At 39.2% G+C, this 18,974-nt stretch overlaps 1 protein-coding gene and 1 pseudogene across 7 annotated transcripts in view; both read left to right on the top strand.

Annotated features, from left to right (window-relative positions):
* The window catches only part of Dmd (dystrophin), a 1,637,847-nt gene extending 1,634,242 nt beyond the window's left edge, over window positions 1–3,605 (top strand). For all 7 annotated transcript variants that reach the window (XM_035449892.1, XM_035449894.1, XM_035449893.1 and 4 more), the window contains one exon: window positions 1,261–3,605. In XM_035449892.1, coding sequence (XP_035305783.1) covers window positions 1,261–1,272 — 12 coding nt within the window. In that variant the 3' untranslated portion in view covers window positions 1,273–3,605. The remainder of the gene's footprint in view (window positions 1–1,260) is intronic.
* Window positions 3,606–12,944: 9,339 nt separating this feature from the next.
* Window positions 12,945–13,508, top strand: LOC100774118 (annotated as a pseudogene).
* Window positions 13,509–18,974: the final 5,466 nt, after the last annotated feature.

Raw genomic sequence — 18,974 nt, 5'->3', positions numbered from 1 at the left:
AGAGTTTTACAAACTTACCTAACTTAATATAAATGAGTGGCATTAAACATTTAATGAATCTTGAATTGATCTGGTGTCATCACTATATAAGTGCTTACCCATGAATCCTCTTCTAGTTCTCCCACATTTTGTTTTCAAAGGGTATGTATCTATTGAAATAAGTATTAAAACAGACTACATGTTCTGTTCTATCTTTAATATTTATTGGGATTTTAGCAATTCTGAGACTCTGTTAAGTTGATATATGGTTAGGTAGTAAGGCCTAATAAAGCATCTCATTTCCAAAGGCAGTACTTGAAAAAGAGAATGCCTTACCAAAGCCGAAGAATTAAAATTAGACTCATAAAATATGAGACATATACAAAATAGACAGCTGTAAAGTACATCTCTGATTATCTTATTCTAGATGTTAGTTTTGCTAGAGTACCCACAGACATTATGCTCTTGATTCCATGTTGGGGGATTAATGCCAGGTCATGCCACGTTATTATGAAAAGGCTATCTTGATAGTTAACCCTCATTTAGTGGGCAAGCAAAGATGAATTCTCAGGATCCCCAAATCTTTGTACTACACGTAGGTCATATTATAATTAGGCTGCAGAGTAATTTGGAATGTAAAGTGGTTTTTTATTCTAAAGCTTTCTAATTCAAATGTGAACGGTGTACAAAAAGGTCAAATCAAGAGTTTATTTTTTAGCCCAAGTATAAGCAGAAAGAAAATGGTCATATCCTCCATAGTACACCCATTCTTCACAGTTTGAAGCAGTCAGTAAATGAAGAATCCATGTGATCATCAAGGTGACTTTGCTGGTAACGGTGATGGTAGTGGAGTAGGTGGTAGTGGTTTCAAAATAAAAATGTAGCAAATATAATTATAGTAAATACAACAAAGTGAGAAAGATGTATCCTATCACAAAGTTTTCTCTGTGATAGCAGCCTTGTGCTTGTTTATGGAGTTCCTTTGAGATGAGTTGAAAGGTTGAAATTGGGAAGTAGAATGCAGTGTTTCACTTTTTTTTTCCATCAAATGACACCAGTAGGCTGATCCAGCATTAAGCTGATACTAACACCATGTAATGCTTCATTAACAAGGCTTTGCTTCTTCCTGGAGATGGGTAAAAAATGGAACTGTGTTGTGTATAACTTCAATGCAGCTTCTGTGTTGTCTTTACCCTGAAACGGAAATGACTCCCCATAATGGCAATCAGGGGAACAATACCTGCACACTTTGTAAAGTCTTTCTTTCTCTTTGTTTTCCAGGACACAATGTAGGAAGCCTTTTCCACATGGCAGATGATTTGGGCAGAGCGATGGAGTCCTTAGTTTCAGTCATGACAGATGAAGAAGGAGCAGAATAAATGTTTTACAACTCCTGATTCCCGCATGGTTTTTATAATATTCGTACAACAAAGAGGATTAGACAGTAAGAGTTTACAAGAAATAAAATCTATATTTTTGTGAAGGGTAGTGGTACTATACTGTAGATTTCAGTAGTTTCTAAGTCTGTTATTGTTTTGTTAACAATGGCAGGTTTTACACGTCTATGCAATTGTACAAAAAAGTTAAAAGAAAACTACATGTAAAATCTTGATAGCTACATAACTTGCCATTTCTTTATATGGAACGCATTTTGGGTTGTTTAAAAATTTATAACAGTTATAAAGAAAGATTGTAAACTAAAGTGTGCTTTATAAAAAAAGTTGTTTATAAACCCCTATACACACACACACACACACACACACACACACACACACACACACTGAGGCAGCACATTGTTTTGCATTATTTTAGCGTGGTATTCATATGGAATTCATGACTTCTTTTCTTTTCTTGCATATTAAAGATAGGACTTCCTCTAACAGCACCAAATGACTGCTTCACATTGCTCTTTTGAGAATTGTTGACTGAGTGGGGCTGGCTATGGGCTTTCATTTTATACATCTATATGTCTACAAGTATATAAGTACTATAGGTGTATAGATAAATAGATATGAAATTTCTTCTTCAAATGTTCTTGCCACTTCCTAATGGAAATAAATTGCTTCTAGTTGTCCAGGCTTATCTGCTTGGGCAAGAGTGAATTCTCCCTGGAGCCTGAAGTCAGGAGACTACTATCATGCTAAAATATTGTCTAGGGCTCCAGATGTTTCTAGTTTTAATCTTTCCACTGACAACTAGAGCTTTGAATTTTTTTAAGGAACATGTGAATGAATACACAGGACTTACTATATCAGAGTAATCTGTTGGTTGATATATTCAGCTTCCTGCTGCTGGCTATGCCATGATTTAGATTCAATGATGTTTCTGCAAAAGAGCATCAGAAGGCATTCTTCACTCCTGGACAATAGGAGGAAGATGGTGGAGGCTGAGGATTGTGACTCCCCAGTCAATCTCTGTGAGGGGAGCAGCTACTCTGTAAAAGAGTGGATGAATATTCACAACTATACATACAAACATCTCTGTTCTCTATAATCACAACTGAATTGTTCTGCCCACTTCTTACACTCAAACTGAAGTGGGTAGTTTTGTTGTTGTTGTTGTTGTTGTTGCTGTTGTTGTTGTTGATGATGATGATGATGATTTTTAGATTTTAGATTTTGTTTTTCCATTGTGATGAGTTTTTTTTAATGCTGCAAGACTTAAGATTATTGGTAAGAAAGTAACCCAATCACATTGTGACCCTGGTGAATATCAATCCAGAGACCCATGAACTGCATTTGTTTCCTTTGCATTGGTTTCCCTGCAAGTAATTCCATACAGAATTGTGAGTTCAGGAAGGTACAATTTGAAAGTTTCAAGAGCAAAAGCCTCTCCAAACCGTCTGGTAAATTTGACAGGCTAAATCATAAACAAATGCAGGTCATTGAAAAAGAGGAGAAAAGGTGAAGATGAAAGCTAAGGACTGGTAGGAAAAGCTTTACTTACTCTTTCATGTCATTGTATTATGATATCATTTAAAAATCATTCTTTCAATAGAAATCACTGTCCCATTATTTTGCAAATTTGTTACCTCTAACATCCAGTGTAATTAACTTTTAGAGAGTTTTTTTGTCCATTATTAATTGTAATTAACATCAAACACAGCTTCTCATGCTATTTCTACCTCACTTTGGTTTTGGGGTGTTCCTGGTAATTGTGCACACCTAATTTCACAGCTTCAACACTTATCTGTTGTGTGGACACCATTATCCTTTTTTCTTTTTCATTTCCAAAAGAAAACCCAAAGCTCTAAGGTAACACATTGAGATTTGGTCTTGCATTATTTTTCTCTTTTATGTGACGCTGGACATTTTCTTTACCCAAGGGTTTGTTTTAACCAAGATTTAAAGCAAGGGGTTACTTTACATCCTACTAAGAAGTTTTAAGTTTCATTCTAAAATCAGAGGTAGATAGAGTGCATAATTTTGTTTTAATCTTTTTATTCTATCTTTTAGATATTAGTTCTGGAGTGAATCTGTCAAAATATTTGAATAAAAGCTGAGAGCTTTATTGCAGAGTTTAAGCATAATTTGGACATCATTTCGTGTTCTTTATAACCACCAAGTATTAAACTGTAAAATCATAATCAATGTAACTGAAGCATAAACATCACATGGCATGTATCATCATTGTTTCCAGGTACTGGATTCTTACTTGAGTATCATAATATGTTGTGTTTTAACACCAACACTGTAACATTTACTAATTATTTTTTTAAACTTCAGTTTTACTTCATTTTCACAACATATCAGACTTCACCAAATATATGCCTTACTATTGTATTATATTACTGCTTTACTGTGTATCTCAATAAAGCACGCAGTTATGTTACAAAAAAAAAAAAAAACCTGTTTGTTGGAATGTAGTACTTTGATTTTTCTTTTTAGTTACTTCAATTCTTTCTGTATTTTTTTGAGGTTGGGGACCAGGGGTGTCTCACTGTGTTGCCTGGACTGACATTGAATTCCTGGGTTCAAGTGATCCATCCTGCCTTAGTCTCTGAAACTGCTGAGACTACAAGTTCATGCCCTGATTTATTTTATTTCTAAACATGTAACACATCAATGTGTTCAAAAACTCTTAAGATATGTGTGTGTGTGTGTGTGTGTGTCTGTGTGTGTGTGTGTGTGTGTGTGTACACATATATATGTTATAAATAGAGCTTACATTTAACTACATACGTGTGTGTCAGTTACATAAAAGCAGAAGAGGAACTATTTTGGGGAGAAAGGGGACCACTGAGGGGAAAGGATAGATGAGTGAAAGAATTTGAGCAAGGTACAATGATAATGTATGCATGACAGTGTTTTAGGAGTTCTGTTGCTTTGAAGAGACACCATGACCACTGCAACTCTTATAAAGGAAAACACATAATTGGCGTGGCTTAGATTTTCAGAGGTTTGGTCCATTATCATCATAGTGGACAATGGTGGCATGCAGACAGACATGGTGCTTGATCTAAAGACAACAGGAAGTGAACTGAGACACTGGGCATAGTTTGATCATATATGAGACCTCAACACCCGAATGCACAGTGACATACTTCCTCCAATGTGGCTAACAAAGCTACAGTTCCTAATAGTGCCATTCCCTATGAGCTATGGGGGCAATCTCATAATTAAAGCCATTATTTATGTACTAAAAAGAAACAACTAAAAATCCAGGCATCGTGGTGCAGATCTGTAATATTAGCTCTCAAAAGGCAGAAGTAGGAGGATCACTTAACACCAAGGCCAGGAAAATCTATGTAAGGAATCTCAGGCCAGCCAAGGCTACATAGTCAGATACTGTCTCAAGAAAAAAAAAAAAAAAAAAAAAAAAAACAAACTGATACAAAAAACACTTCTTTGTGTGTGTGTGTGTGTGTGTGTGTGTGTGTGTTGTGTGTGTGTGTGTGTGTGTGTGTGTGTGTGTGTGTTGTGTGTGTGTGTGTGTGTGTGTGTGTGTGTGTGTGTGTGTGTGTGTGTGTGTGTGTGTGTGTGTGTGTGTGTGTGTGTGTTGTGTGTGTGTGTGTCTGTGTGTGTGTGTGTGTGTGTCTGTGTGTGTGTGTTGTGTGTTAATTCAAGTTAATTTAGGTGCCATGGTGCATGTATGATTGATTGTCCTTAATGTTTGTCAGTCTTCATCTTTTACCTTATATGAGACAGGGTCTCTCTGCTTTTCACCACTTTGTACGCCAGGCAGGGTGGCCTGCAAACTTCTCGGGATTCTGCGTCTCTTTCCATCTCACCATAGGAAAATTGAAATTGAAGATAGGGAATATCTACACCCAACTTTACATGTGTTATACGTTAGTTAATCATGCTTGCATGGCAAGCCCTTTACCCACTGATCCACCTCCTCACCCCCTTGAAATACTTCCATTTCAGTGTGTAAAATGCTTTCTCATTCTCTTCAAAGCCATAAATAGTCTAATATGTGTAAACTGTTTACTCTGGGAGTTCTTGGGGACATATGTCAGTTTTCAGTCTTTGCCATTGAAAGTAACAAACAGTATTACACATGTCCTTACATCATTCCACTTATACATAAATGTATCCATAGGTCCCATTTGTAGACATGAAATGGCCGGGTCAAAGGTAAACCTTTGTTACTTTGAAGATAAGTTTTGTGCAGTGACAGTCATAGTGACTGTTTAGTTTTTTTCTAGATTTGTTTTCAGTTATAACCAGTATTAAACCAGTTTGGAATCTGCCACTTGCTCCTCGAGAAAATTTCATCATTTCTAAATGAATTGTTAATTGTACAGGACCTCTGGATGTGTGAACAGTAGGTGAAGAGCCTTAAATGATGTCTCAGAAAGTGTTCTTAGGAGGTTTCCAAAAACATGGTCATGGTCATCACCTGACTGAGACCTGTTCTTCATCTGGGTCCTGAGCTTCTTATTCTAACGATGAAGATGACAGGGAGATGAATAGTATTACTGCTCCTTGAGAGAGAGATGACTTTGGTCCCCCACCAGTTGTGGTGGTGTGATTCCCAATAGGTGTGGGCAATGGAATAAAAGGAACAGCCTGTTTCAATGATTTGAAAAGAGTTTGAAATGATGAAACTCAACAGTGATGTGAGGGTGGCAACTCTGAAGGGGATCACTTGCTAACTTGTAGTGGGGTGTGGGGTGATACTAGCCACCTGAGTGACTGCTACATTGAAACAGTATAGCCAAGTCCACATACTAAGAATAATTGTCAGCCTGTTGGAGTAAATGATGCATCTCCCCTCCCCTATGCAAACTTGCCTTGTCTACAATACTCAAGAATGGCTGTTAACTTGATAACTGAGGACTCTTCAAATTTTGCCATGTCTGAACTGTGTGGATGACTCTAAGGAGTACAACTGGTTTTTCCATTCTATTATTTGCACATGCTGAAGGGGAAAGAATTAATAAAGTTAAAAATTAAAATGGATCAAGCTGGCAAAGATTGTGCCCCAGCAAGCCAAATGTGTGTCTGGAGGAAAGCACCAAGACTAATGCATATGTTCTGTGGAACTGTGATGGGATTTCCCTGCGTTTGTAATGCTCTAATGGGGGAATGAATACAAAGGCAGGCACTTGAGTACACGGAAAGATTTTTCCTTCAGATTAAGTGGAGGAAGGAATTCAAAGCTTTCCTACAGTGGCAAAACCATGGGAGTAGAAACCACAAACACATTCAATGTCCCTTGTGTTTCAAGGTATTGCTATTTCATAGACTGATAACATGACACATTACAGATAACCTGTAACAAATACAAAACCTGTTATGAATATAGGAAGTTTGAGATGTCTGAGAGAGTGGTTTTTATATATAGAAAAGATTAAAGTAACTCTCAAGGTCTAAACTTTATTCACATATGAATATTTTAAATATATTTGAGTAAATATCTAGTACTTCTATTAAACTTTATTTTAAAATAATTTGAATTCAAGAAAAATGAAAACAACAATACCAAGGACCTTCATGCATCCTTTGATTAGATAAATCAATTATTTAAAATTGCCTTGTGTACTTTATGATTCTTTTGATGGATAGATCTCTCTCTTACACACACACACACACACACACACAGAGAGAGAGAGAGAGAGAGAGAGAGAGAGAGAGAGAGAGAGGAGAAACATTTTAAGATACCCACAACTGATTCAAAAAGCCCCCTCTAGGAGAAATGAAGATCAAAGGGGTCAGGACCAGGCTGGTGAATCCCATAGAAACAGCTGGCCTGAACAAGTGGGGGCACATGGTCCCCAGACTGCTGTCTGGGAGGCCAGCACAGGACTGATCCAGATCCCTGAACATGGATGTCAATGAGGAGGCACTCTATGGGGCCCCTAGTAGTGGATTAGTATTTTTCCCTGGTTTAAGAAGGGACTTTGAGAGCCCATCCCACGTGAAGGGATGCTCTCTCAGCCTGGACACATGGGAGAGGGCCTAGGCCTGGCCCAGGATGATGTGCTGGACTTTGGGGAGCCCCTGTGGAGGGCCCTACCCTCCCTAGGGAGCAGAGGGAGTAGGGAGTGGGGGCTGGCGGGGGGGGCATGAAGCAAGCTTGTTCCTAATTTGAAGTAATAAAAAAAATCTCAAAAAGCCCCCTCTATACTCAAATACTTCTTTTCTATATTCTAAACGCTAGGACATTCTGTTGCATAAGCGTAGTGCACTCATTAAAATAAATATATTAAATAAATTTATTTTAAAAAATAAAGACATTAAGCATCACATACAATGCTATCATTGACTTCACTTCCTATATCCAAATGTCACTTTTGTTCATAACTTTTATTGTTCTGTATTTTTCCCTGGCCTAGGAGCTACTCCACAATTTCATGACATTTAGGTGCCGTGTCTCTTTAATCTCCTTTGATCTAGAACAGTTTTTCTGTCTTCTCTTCTTTAAAGACCTTGACATTTTTACAAGCACAAGCTAGTTACTTTAGTATGTACCTCATTTTGTATTTGCCAATGTGTCCTCAGGATTAGATTCAGAGCATGAATTTTTGACAGGAACACTACACAAATGATGTCTCCTCACCATATCATACTTGGAGGCAGGTAATCCTTGTCTATCCTGTATTAGGTGTTCACTTTGATATCTTAGGCAAAGTGTTGTCTGTAAGAAATCACCACTTGGTACACATTTTAAAACATCACTTTTCTTAAATGTGTAGGTTCAACATATACATTTTATTTTCCATGTATATAGACAGTTTTTAGAAAGTACCTTTCTGTGTCTAGACATACCGAAACTGAGAAAACTGAATTCTCTTCTTCCACTGGGCACTATACATTGAATATACTTTATTTTTAATCTTCTAAATGTCTGACAGGGAAGTCTTTCACCACCAACCAAATTAGTACCCAATTCAAGTTAATAGAAGAAAAATGTAGTTAAGTCTCTGAATCTTCCATTGCTATGCACTCTGTGGCCTGAGTCTAGTTTCCTTTTTACCACTCAGTCGAAGAGCACATGTAAGGTGACATATCACACAGATTAGAATCCAAGACTTACCTAATTTGGTAATCATTCAAATATTTTTCTTTAAGGAAGCATAGATGTCTCATAAATTAAACAAAAATATATTAAACACCTCAAATGGAGGAAGTGATATGTCTTCGTGGTAGAACACTTGCCTAACATGGCTGAGGTTCTGGATTCCATCACTTCCCTGCAAAACAATAAAACAAACCTATAGATTAGCTTTCCTCTGATAGCACTTGGTTTCTCTCTAAAACTCCCCAGGCTTTTAAGATGTATTTAGTAAAGAAAAGGTTTCCCAGTAGTGCAATCACAGTGCATCCACATGGCACCAAGTAGGCATCAAGGACTGCTGAAATCTAGTCTAACATTGTTGGGAGTGGCCAACTGAGGCCTATAACCTTCAGCCTCCTGAAGTTAAGCAAACATGTCTACAGCCACTCAATTTCTCCATGTGCCATGACACATAAACCCCTATGGGAATACTTTGTTTAATTTATGTTTTTACATTCCAATCCCAGTTCTCCCTCCCTCCTTTCCTCCCACTCCCTCCACTCCTGCCTCCTCCATCTGCTCCACAGGCAGAGTAAGGCCTCCCATAGGAAGTCTACTAAGTCTGTCCCATCATCTAGTTGAGGCAGGACCAAGGCACCTCTCCACCCCTACACCCCTTTATCTAGGCTGGGCATGGTATCTCTCCATATAGAGTGGGCTCCACTAAGTCAGTTTGTACATTAGAGTTAGGTCTTGGACCCACTTCCAGTGGCCTCATATATTGTCCCAGTCACACAATTGCCAACAATATTAAGGGAATCTAGTTTGGTCTCATGTAGATTCCTCATTTGTCAGACCTGAGTCACTGATCTCTCACTAGCTTGGGTCAGCTGATTCTATGGGTTTCCCCATCATGGTCTTGACTCCTTTGTTCATATTTTGGTCCTTCCTCACTTTGATTGTACGCCAGGAGCTTGGCCCATTGGTTATCTGTGTATTTCTGCATCTGCTTCCATCTGTTTCTGGAAGAGGGTTATGGATTGTAGACTGGGTATTTTTTGCTTTATGTCTGGTATCAACTTATGAGTGAGTACATACTTTATTTGTCTTTCTGGTTTTGGGTTACCTCACTTAATATGTGTTTTTTTCTAGTTCTGTCCATTTGCCTGTGAATTTTAGGATGCTATTGTTTCTTACCGCTGAGTAGTACTCCATTATATAAATATACCACGTTTTCTTTATCTATTCTTCAGTTGAGGGGCATCTAGGTTGTTTCTAAGATCTGGCTATTACAGATAATGTTGCTACGAACATAGTTGAGCAAATGTCCTTGTGGTGTGAATGTGCCTCCTTTGGGTATATGCCCAAAAGTTGTATTGCAGAGTCTTGAGGTAGGTTGATCCTAATTTTCTAAGAAATTGCCATACTGAATTCCACAGCGGCTGTACAAATTTGCACTCCCACCAGCAATGGAGGAGTGTTTCCCTATGGGAACACTTTTATCATCACAGAGGTTGAGGTTGCTAGTTAAATTCCTGTGTAAACGTTGAACATTCTATACATGTGATTGAGATACAAATCTCTTTGTAGGTCAGCTCCTTTTCAAAGGGAATGTGACAATTGTGGGTTCAAAACATTAACTCCACATATAACTGATACCCTGCCCTGTGTTCTTAGGTTCAATTAGCCTTTTTACATGTGTGGGATTCCTTGGCCATAGTTTTGTCTCCTGTCTTGACATCATTATTAATAGCATCCTTTCCCTTTTCACAAAAAGTCCTGGTGAGTAAGCATCATCTTTCCATTATAGCATTTCTAAATAGACTTATTATTCATATTTGGGTTGGTGCAGTTCTTCATTATGTACAACCATTCATCACTTTGTAGTTTTCCCGGTCATTGTGATAATACAATAGCCTCAACATACTTCCAAATACTTCCTAGGGAAGCAGTAAAAAAAATTACTCATTCTCTTCACTGCCTGAATACAGGCTGTATTCTTTTCAGTTTCTTTAACTGGCAGGGGCCAGCCCTTAACAATATTTTTAATGGCATTAGTTCTTGCATACCCTTCCTAATTTGTCCAGCCTCTAGTCACTTCTCTAAATCAATTCAATGGCTCTATCCTAGCTGAAAATACTGAACATAAGATAGGAGCTAGTAAATTAGAAGATATGTTTCCCAGGATGGAGAAAAAATGCTATCCTAATTCACTTGCAACTCTTAGTGCATTCCCAGCCTGCAGATGCTTATAGTCCATAGTGAAACATCATGACCACACCATGTCTTGGCTTCAAGCCATCCACACTTCATCTATCAGGAGTAGAGGGTGCTGATAGCACACAGCTGTGTTTATCGCAAGTACTGACTTGCCTTTGGCCACAGAATTCCGTGACTGAGGTAATTCCTCTCAGGGTGGAACACCTGGGGCCAATGACTGGTTGATGCAGACAAACAAAAACCCAGTTCTCTTGCCTCAGTGTGGGAACAATTCTGAAGGCCATCTCAGTTTAAGAGCACCCATAGAAGCCATTGGAGCCTCAGTTTTATTCACAGCACAGTTCAGTGGATTGACTTCCCCACCTCCCTCTTCCCTCCCTTGGGTAGATCTGACATGAGAAGCTTGCAGGGAGTGGGCTGCTGCAGAGTACTACCCTGTAGAGCATGTTCCATCTTAGAAACCACTGCCAAGAAAGCTTAGTCTAAATCTTTTTATCATACCAATAGAAACCGAAGTAAAAAAAAAAAAAAAAAAAAAAAAAAAACTTGCCCCTTTGACCTCAGAGATACTTATACCTTGTATGATGATGACTCTGGGATTTGCATCTATAGCCATGACTATACCTATAAACTCCAGACCTGTAGGCCCAAATGACTCCTCATGGTTTCTTTTAGCCCTTTTCTAACTTGTCTAAGGACAAGCTCCTCTTCTAGCCACTGTTGCTAATCTGTCACAATCTAAAAGTTGTCCTCCAGTTGCTCAACCCCCCACCACCTTGAAACACCTTTTCACTCTATTTTGTCCATATGTGCAATCATTCCATTGGCAAATACTACTTGTTCTTACTTCAAAAATCTATCTAGAATTTTGTCCCTTCCATCTCTTCTTGTAGTGCTCTTATCTACAACAGCTAATTCATACTGCCAAATCATTACAACAGCCTTTAGCTGGTCTCTAAATTTCTACTCTTTCTGCCTTTTAGACTGTCCTCAACACAAAAGTTATCATGCTAAGGCACATTCAGATCTTGCCATTTCTGGGATTAAAAATAACCAGTGGCTTTTCCAAGTAAAATTCCAAAATATTTCTGTAAGTCTACATGTACCTACACCGTCTATCTAGCCTGCATTTCTTTATCTTTGTGCCTATACCTTCCCCCTCCTATTCACTCTGTTCTACCCTTTTGTTACTTTACCAACAGCCAAATACATCATCAAAGCATTTATGCTTGCTGTATTTTCTGTCCAGTACCCTCTAAAGCAGTAGCATCTACTTCTGATTTCCCAATTCCTTGATGTTGTTACCAAAAGAGCACGATCTCAGTCACATCTATGCTAGCCATTATTTGGAACTGAAACCCCAAACCATTATCTTTTCCTTTTATTTTTCTACTTCACATTAACTACCAGCTGACAGACCATAATTCTTTAGTCATGTATTTTATGTGTCATCTCCTCTCCCAGAAAGTACCTTAAGTTTGCAAGGCTAGGGATTTGAATCAGATTTTTTACAATACTATCTCAAAGTGCTTATAACTCTGAGCACAAAGAACATGTGCAGAGTGAATAACTTAAGTAAGAAGGAGACTGTAAAGTACACAGAAGTAGTTATATTTGGGGATTCTGCACATGGGCTCCTCTTTCTTGCACATTAGCCATGTTGATTGTATGGGTGGTGTTCAGAGCTCCTGGATAAAAGTGACAACCCAGGGACATTCCATCAAAGAATCGGAGATATGAGTGCTATGAAATAAGGCCCTTAAGACATATATAAATAGAACAGGGTTTTAATACATAAGGAAAAACAGATGATTTAGCATCTTTCATTGAAGGGGATGGCCAGCTGTTTTCCATCTCTACAGGAAAGAACAGAAGAAAAATAAAAGCTTGAGGAATTTCAGTGGCTGAATAGATGGCTCAGCAGTTAAAAGTTCACATTGCTCTCAGAAGGGACTCGAGTTTGCTTCCTAGAACCCACATCCAAATTCTCCTTGCATACTCTTCCTGTTTTGTCCAGCCTCTAGTCATGTCTCTAAAATGATTTTATACCTCTATCCCAGCTGAGATAAATAGAACCCGCTTTGAAAAGAGAACCCGCTGCTTACAATCACCTGTAACTCCAGCTCCAGTAGCTCTGCCACCCTCTTCTGGCCTCCAAGTGCACCTGCACTGACATTCATATCGTGTTCCCCCCACACAAGCACATGTGATTGAAAAGTAAAATAAATCTTATAAAATATTGGAATGAGGGACGCTCATGGGCGTTTCGCAGTTTGTCGTCTTTGGACTCCGCGTGTTTGCGCACCCAGGATGCCGCGTGGAAGCCGAAGCCGCTCTTCCCGGGTGGCCCCTCCGGCCAGCCGGGCCCCTCAGATGAGGGCTGCTCCGAGGCATGCCCCTGCAGCTCAGCCTCCAGCAGCAGCTGCACCATCTGCAGTTGGCTCCCCTGCTGCTGCACCCCCAGGCAGCCAGGCCTGATGGCCCAGATGGCAACCACTGCAGCTGGTGGGGCTGTGGGCTCTACCGTGGGTCCCACCCTGGGTCATGCCATCACTGGGGGCTTCAGTGGAGGTAGCAGTGCTGAGTCTGCAAGACCTGACATCACTTACCAGGAGCCCCAGGGAACCCAGCTGCTGGGCCAGCAGTGAGAGCCATGCTCTCTTGAGATCAAACAGTTTCTGGAATGTGCCCAGAATCAGAGTGACCTCAGGCCCCGAGAGGGCTTCAATGAGGTGTTGCGACAGTGCAGAATTGCAAATGGTTTAATCTAATCAAGAAGTTCAAACTGAAGAAATGGGCTCTGCCTAATTCATAGTGCAAGTGTGGACCCTGAGCAAACAAATCTTATTTCTAATAGCTCCATTACTTCGGCCATGAGAGAGTCCTAACTGTATATTCATTCACTCAGCTTGTAGTGTTGGGGACTGGGCAAGTGATGGCCTCCTTGAACCAACTGTATCGTTTCTTATGAGTTAATGAAAATAAAATTGTTTGATTCTGAAAAAAATATTGGAATGATAGATAAGGAGAAGCTTAGTGACCACTACCCTGGGTAAATAAGACCTGTAGTGGTGTGGTAGTTTGAATGAAAATGCCCTCTATAGACTCATGTATTTGAATACTTGGTCCCAGTTGGTGGTACTGTTTGGGAAGGATTAGGAGGTGTGGACTTGTTGGAAGAGGTGTGTCTCTGGGGGTGGACTTTGGGGTTTCAAAAGACTATCAGTAGAATTTCCAGTGTTCTTTCTCTGCTTCATTCTTATAGATCAAGATGTGAGCTCTCCGTGGTTCCTTTATTCCTACATCATAGACTCTAATCCTCTGAAACCATAGGCCAAATTACATGTTTTCTTTTATAAGTTGCTTTGGTCATGTTATTTTATTACAGCAATAGCAAAGTAACTAAGACAATTGGCTTTATCTTTTTCTGGAATTTTCATAAGGAAGATAAAGTCCTTTTTAAGTTTGGTCATATTTGATAGCAATGTAGGCAAGATAAAGGCTAAAACAAGAACGTAAAAAGGCTTTCTTACAAACATCTCCTTCTTTTGACCCTCTGGCTTGTCTTTTACTGACCTGTTTGGCTAAATGTCCTGTCTAGGCCTGGTCTTTTTCACATGATAAGACCTCCTATCCCAAGTAAAGTAACAATTTATACCAATGGCCCTGGCTAGCATTTTAGCAAATACAAATCAAAACCTGTGCCTTTCAGGTGGTGTTAAATTCTTAATTCTTTTCTTCACCTCCCCATTATGTTTCTTTTAAAAATTGTTAGCATCAATAATGGTATGCAATGCACTTATGTAGTGACAGAAAACTTCACCTATTTGTAATATATGGCATATAAAATTAAATTATAATGAAATGAGCTGTTTATGTGGATTTTCTAATTCTAAAATCACAAGTCTAAATACTAGCATTGATAATCAGAAAATAAGCATACACTAAGTTTCAACTTCAGAGAAGTTGCTAAGGATCTGAAGTTAGAAAGGGGATGTGTATATAGTATTATGGACTTTATAGTAAACTAGAAGAGTTAGGTGGTGAAGTATTGACCCAGATCATGATATACTAAAGTAATAGCACAGGACAGGAGCATTATTCAAATATGTGAAAATCAGGAAAAAAATTCAATGAACAAATCCTCACAATGGATAGAATAATTACAAGTACCCTGTTAATACTCCTTTGTAGCTGTTGTTTGCAAGAGGCCTTTCCTATTAATTTGATCTTCTGGGTAAATTAATGTTCCCTGCAGTGAGTGATGATCATGAAAAGATCCTATTGGATCTATTAGCCAGATGTCTAATAAAGTATCATGCATCCCAAGTATTCTAATTTTCAATAAAAAATTCCACTTTTCTGGTCACATTTAGTAAAGCTTATTTAACAGATGAACATTATTGAAACAGCCTGAATCCACCAACATCCCCACCTGAATACCAACCTAAAAGAGCACTGCTGTAGAGCATATTATACATCCTAGGTCATAATTAATTTGTGGTTGGACTTTATTCTTACATAAATGAATCATAAATTAAACACATTCATGGACTTGATAGATTTGCCTAACTCCCCCTTTCATTAGAAAGGCGGAGTATCTGGAGCTTTCTACTAAACATAACAGATTTCTAAACTATGAAGAAGAAATGAAAGATTCATATTAATAGTAAGAATTGTTATGTTAATTATGAGTTATTTTTACTCTGTACTATTTTTTGCTTTCTGCTGAATAGTCATTATCTTACTCCATGTTTTTCTTTCAAATCATTTGGAAAATACAAAATGAAGAAGCTGAATAAGGAGATACACTTCGACATCTGCATTCCGAACTATCAAATTAAAATGACCATGTAAATGCTGCCTACTCAAAGCAGAGTTACAAAAGTTTCTTTGAAAGATGATACAGTCAGAAGAAGCTATCAATAACACTAGTAACAAGCAGACCACAAAATTTTCAGTTGCTAAACCCAAAACCATTTTATCTCTATATCACAATTCAGTCTCATTGTGTCTTACACCACCATTTCTGAGGCTTTTGCATCCAACTGCATGAACCAGAATGAAGATGTATAGAGGATATATTAGGATACATTAGTAAAACAGATGAGTTCTATTCATTTTCTCATCAGCAAGAATTGTGCTAGTGATGGGAGGTCCTTCTGTATGCTGTGAATATGTGTTGCTTTTATTGGTTGATAAATTTTTAAAAAGTTGCCTTGGCCAGGAGCCACACAGAATAGAGCCAGGTGGGAAATCCAAAGAGAGTTATGAAAAGAAACAATGCAGAGAGAGGGAGATGCCATGTAGCTTTGGGGGGGAAACAAGATTTGAGGTAACAAGCCACAGGCTTCATGGTAAAATATAAAATAATAGGAATGGGTTAATTTAATTGTGAGAACTAGTTAGTAATATGTCTGAGCCATAGACCAAATAATTATAATTAATATTAAGCCCTAGAATTTTGTGGGGGGAATTGGCAGGCAAAAGGAGAACCCTCCAACTACAAGCCAGAACTTCACACACAGCCTATTACACACACACACACACACACACACACACACACACACACACACACACACTTATCCATCCCTTTGTGCCTCTGAAAAGGAAATTGGTTTGTCAACATCTATCCAGTTGTTCGTACAGAAGGAAATTTATCATATCTGTTTTGATAAAAAAAAAACAATGGTTAAATTTCCATTGCAACCCATCAAAAATGCAACTGATGAACAGTGCCAAGACAGTAACACCACAAAGATTTAAATGACACCTCTGTAGAGACTGAAAACTCATTAGCAATCATAACAGCCGTTATGCTGTCCACTCATCCATTCATCTTTTCATTGCATAAAACATTCAGCCTACCTGTGGTAAACACCATTATAGGCATTAAGCAAGCAGAGATCTACATTTACTTTCAGTGACAATAATGATACAAACCTCTTGTCAGGAATAAATAAGAGTCACAATACTTTTAGGACCTATGTTACCTGAGCTGTCTCAGAAAGATAAACTAAACAAGGGCCAAAGACCAAGGCAGGTGGTGGAGTAATAGACATCAAAATGCCTTGTGTGTGTGTGTGTGTGTGTGTGTGTGTGTGTGTGTGTGTGTGTGTGTGTGTGTGCAGGTTGATAACAGTTTAAGCTCTAAATGGGAACCCTCTATAAAAATAAGCACAGAAGCAACAAAATCAGATGGATTTTTTTAATATCATTCATTCTGCCTATTGCATAATGAAGTAGCCAACTGCAAGGAGAAGGATGTAGCTATTTTATGGCTGCCATTGTGTTGCCATGAAGAACATTTTGATACAGCCATTTTAACCAGAACATTTTGACATGGGGCAATTTTGAGGCAGTCTAAAAGCAAATCATTTCCTTTTTACTTTCAAAATGAAGTGTTTTGTTGTTTTTCTCTTTCTGATTATATGTTCACTATGAAATATTCAGAAAATACATAGAGTGAAAAGAAAAGTAAAAATCACCCATAATCCAGCACTTAGGAAAATTGATGCTACCATATTCTGTGTATATGCATCCATAACTTTTCCTATGCATACTTTTTCTAAAAAATATACGAAAATAGTACATATGCAGGTTAACTTGTTTTGTTTAGTGATATACTCCCACTACTTTTGCAAAGCAGGAAGTCTGGTATTATAATTTTAGTCTCTCTCTCTCACACTCTCTCTCTCTCTCTCTCTCTCTCTCTCTCTCTCTCTCTCTCTCGTATGTTTGTATAAGTCAGAAGACAACTTTGCAAGAGTCATTCTCTCCTTCCACCATGTGGGTTCCAGTGATGGAATTCATGTCATTGAGATTGGTGGCAGGTATTATTACTCACTAGGACATCTTGCCATCTATAGTATCATGATATTTAATGGTTAAATATTAGTCCATTTGTTGACTTTCTATAATGTGGACTGGGAGAGTGGAAGATAGCTTAAACTACTAATCTAGATCATCTGGCTTTATATCCTAGCCTATAGCCAAGATATGACAAACATGGATTGTTATCATCCTGAGAGGTCAAATAATATTTTGGACTTTGCTACCTAATGTAGTCAGTGTTCTTTTTTTTAACTCGATGAGCAACTTTTATTTATTCTTTGCAGATTTTACATCATGCATCCTGATCCCACTTATCTTCCTGTCCCCCCACACTCACCTTCCACCCTTGCAACCTCCTCCTGCAAAAAATAAAAGAAAAACCAAACAAAAGGTCAGCTCTTGGACTTCCCAGGTGAGGTACATACACATTTTTCCTGATTGCAGGCAGTCAGCTCTCCTGTTGCAGTATCCAGCAAGGAGCAGGGCCAGCCATCCCAGGGAGCATAGGCCATGAACTTCAACACAGACCCCAGCTGCAGCATAACCACAGGTCCAGACATGGCCCTTGGCAGAAGCTCAAGCCTGGGCATCACCCTGGGTTTAGTGGCAGTACAGGCCATCCAAATCAGTATGGCCTGGTGGCAGCATGTTTCTCAGATACCAACATTGTCTCAGGTGGCTGACCCCAGACCCTGGGCATTCACATAGCCCTTTGTGGTAACAAGAGCCATGGTCATCAAACCAGACCCTGCCAGCTGTAGGCCCACAGAACCAAACATGGTCCTAGACAACAGCCCAGGCCTGGATGTCTCCATGGCCCCAGGTGGCAGCACAGACAACCCAGATCAGTATTGCCCAGGCATTGGTATGGCCTTTAGAGGCCAATACAGTCTCAGGTGGCTGACCATACCTCAGTCATCCTCAAGATCATTGCTGGCAAACAGAAACACAGACATCAACTCAGACCCTGGCTGCTGTTAGGTCAGGAACCCAGGCACAGCCTTTGGCAGCAGTCTTGGACCACCTGAGACCACAGCCTTAGGTGACAATGCAAGTCACTTGGATCAACCCGGTCCCAGTGGTAACATGGCCTCAGACATCCATGTGACAACAAATTATTACCTAGGCCCCCAGCATCCGTGTGGACTTTGGTAACAACATGCGCTACAGAAATAAATACAGACCCCAGCTTTGGCAGGACCATGGACCCAGACATGACCCCTAGCCATAGCCTGTGCTTTGATGTCATCATGGCCCCAAGTGGCAGGGTAGGCTGCCTGGTTCGTAATGGTCCGTATGGTAACATGGCCTTTGGATGCCAATATGGTCTCAGGTGGTGTTCCAAACCCCTGACCTCTGCATGGCCTTCAATGGTATCAGGAACTACTGATAGCAACACAGATCCTGGCTGCAATAGAGCCATGGATGTTGGCACCACCATGCCCTTGGATGACAGTGCAGGTTACTCAAATTGGATCTTAATAAAAACAGAATGT

The sequence above is a fragment of the Cricetulus griseus genome, chromosome X, assembly GCF_003668045.3.
Source record: "Cricetulus griseus strain 17A/GY chromosome X, alternate assembly CriGri-PICRH-1.0, whole genome shotgun sequence".
In the NCBI taxonomy this organism is placed as follows: Eukaryota; Metazoa; Chordata; class Mammalia; order Rodentia; family Cricetidae; genus Cricetulus; species Cricetulus griseus.
This window is presented reverse-complemented; position numbering and strand designations above follow the sequence as displayed.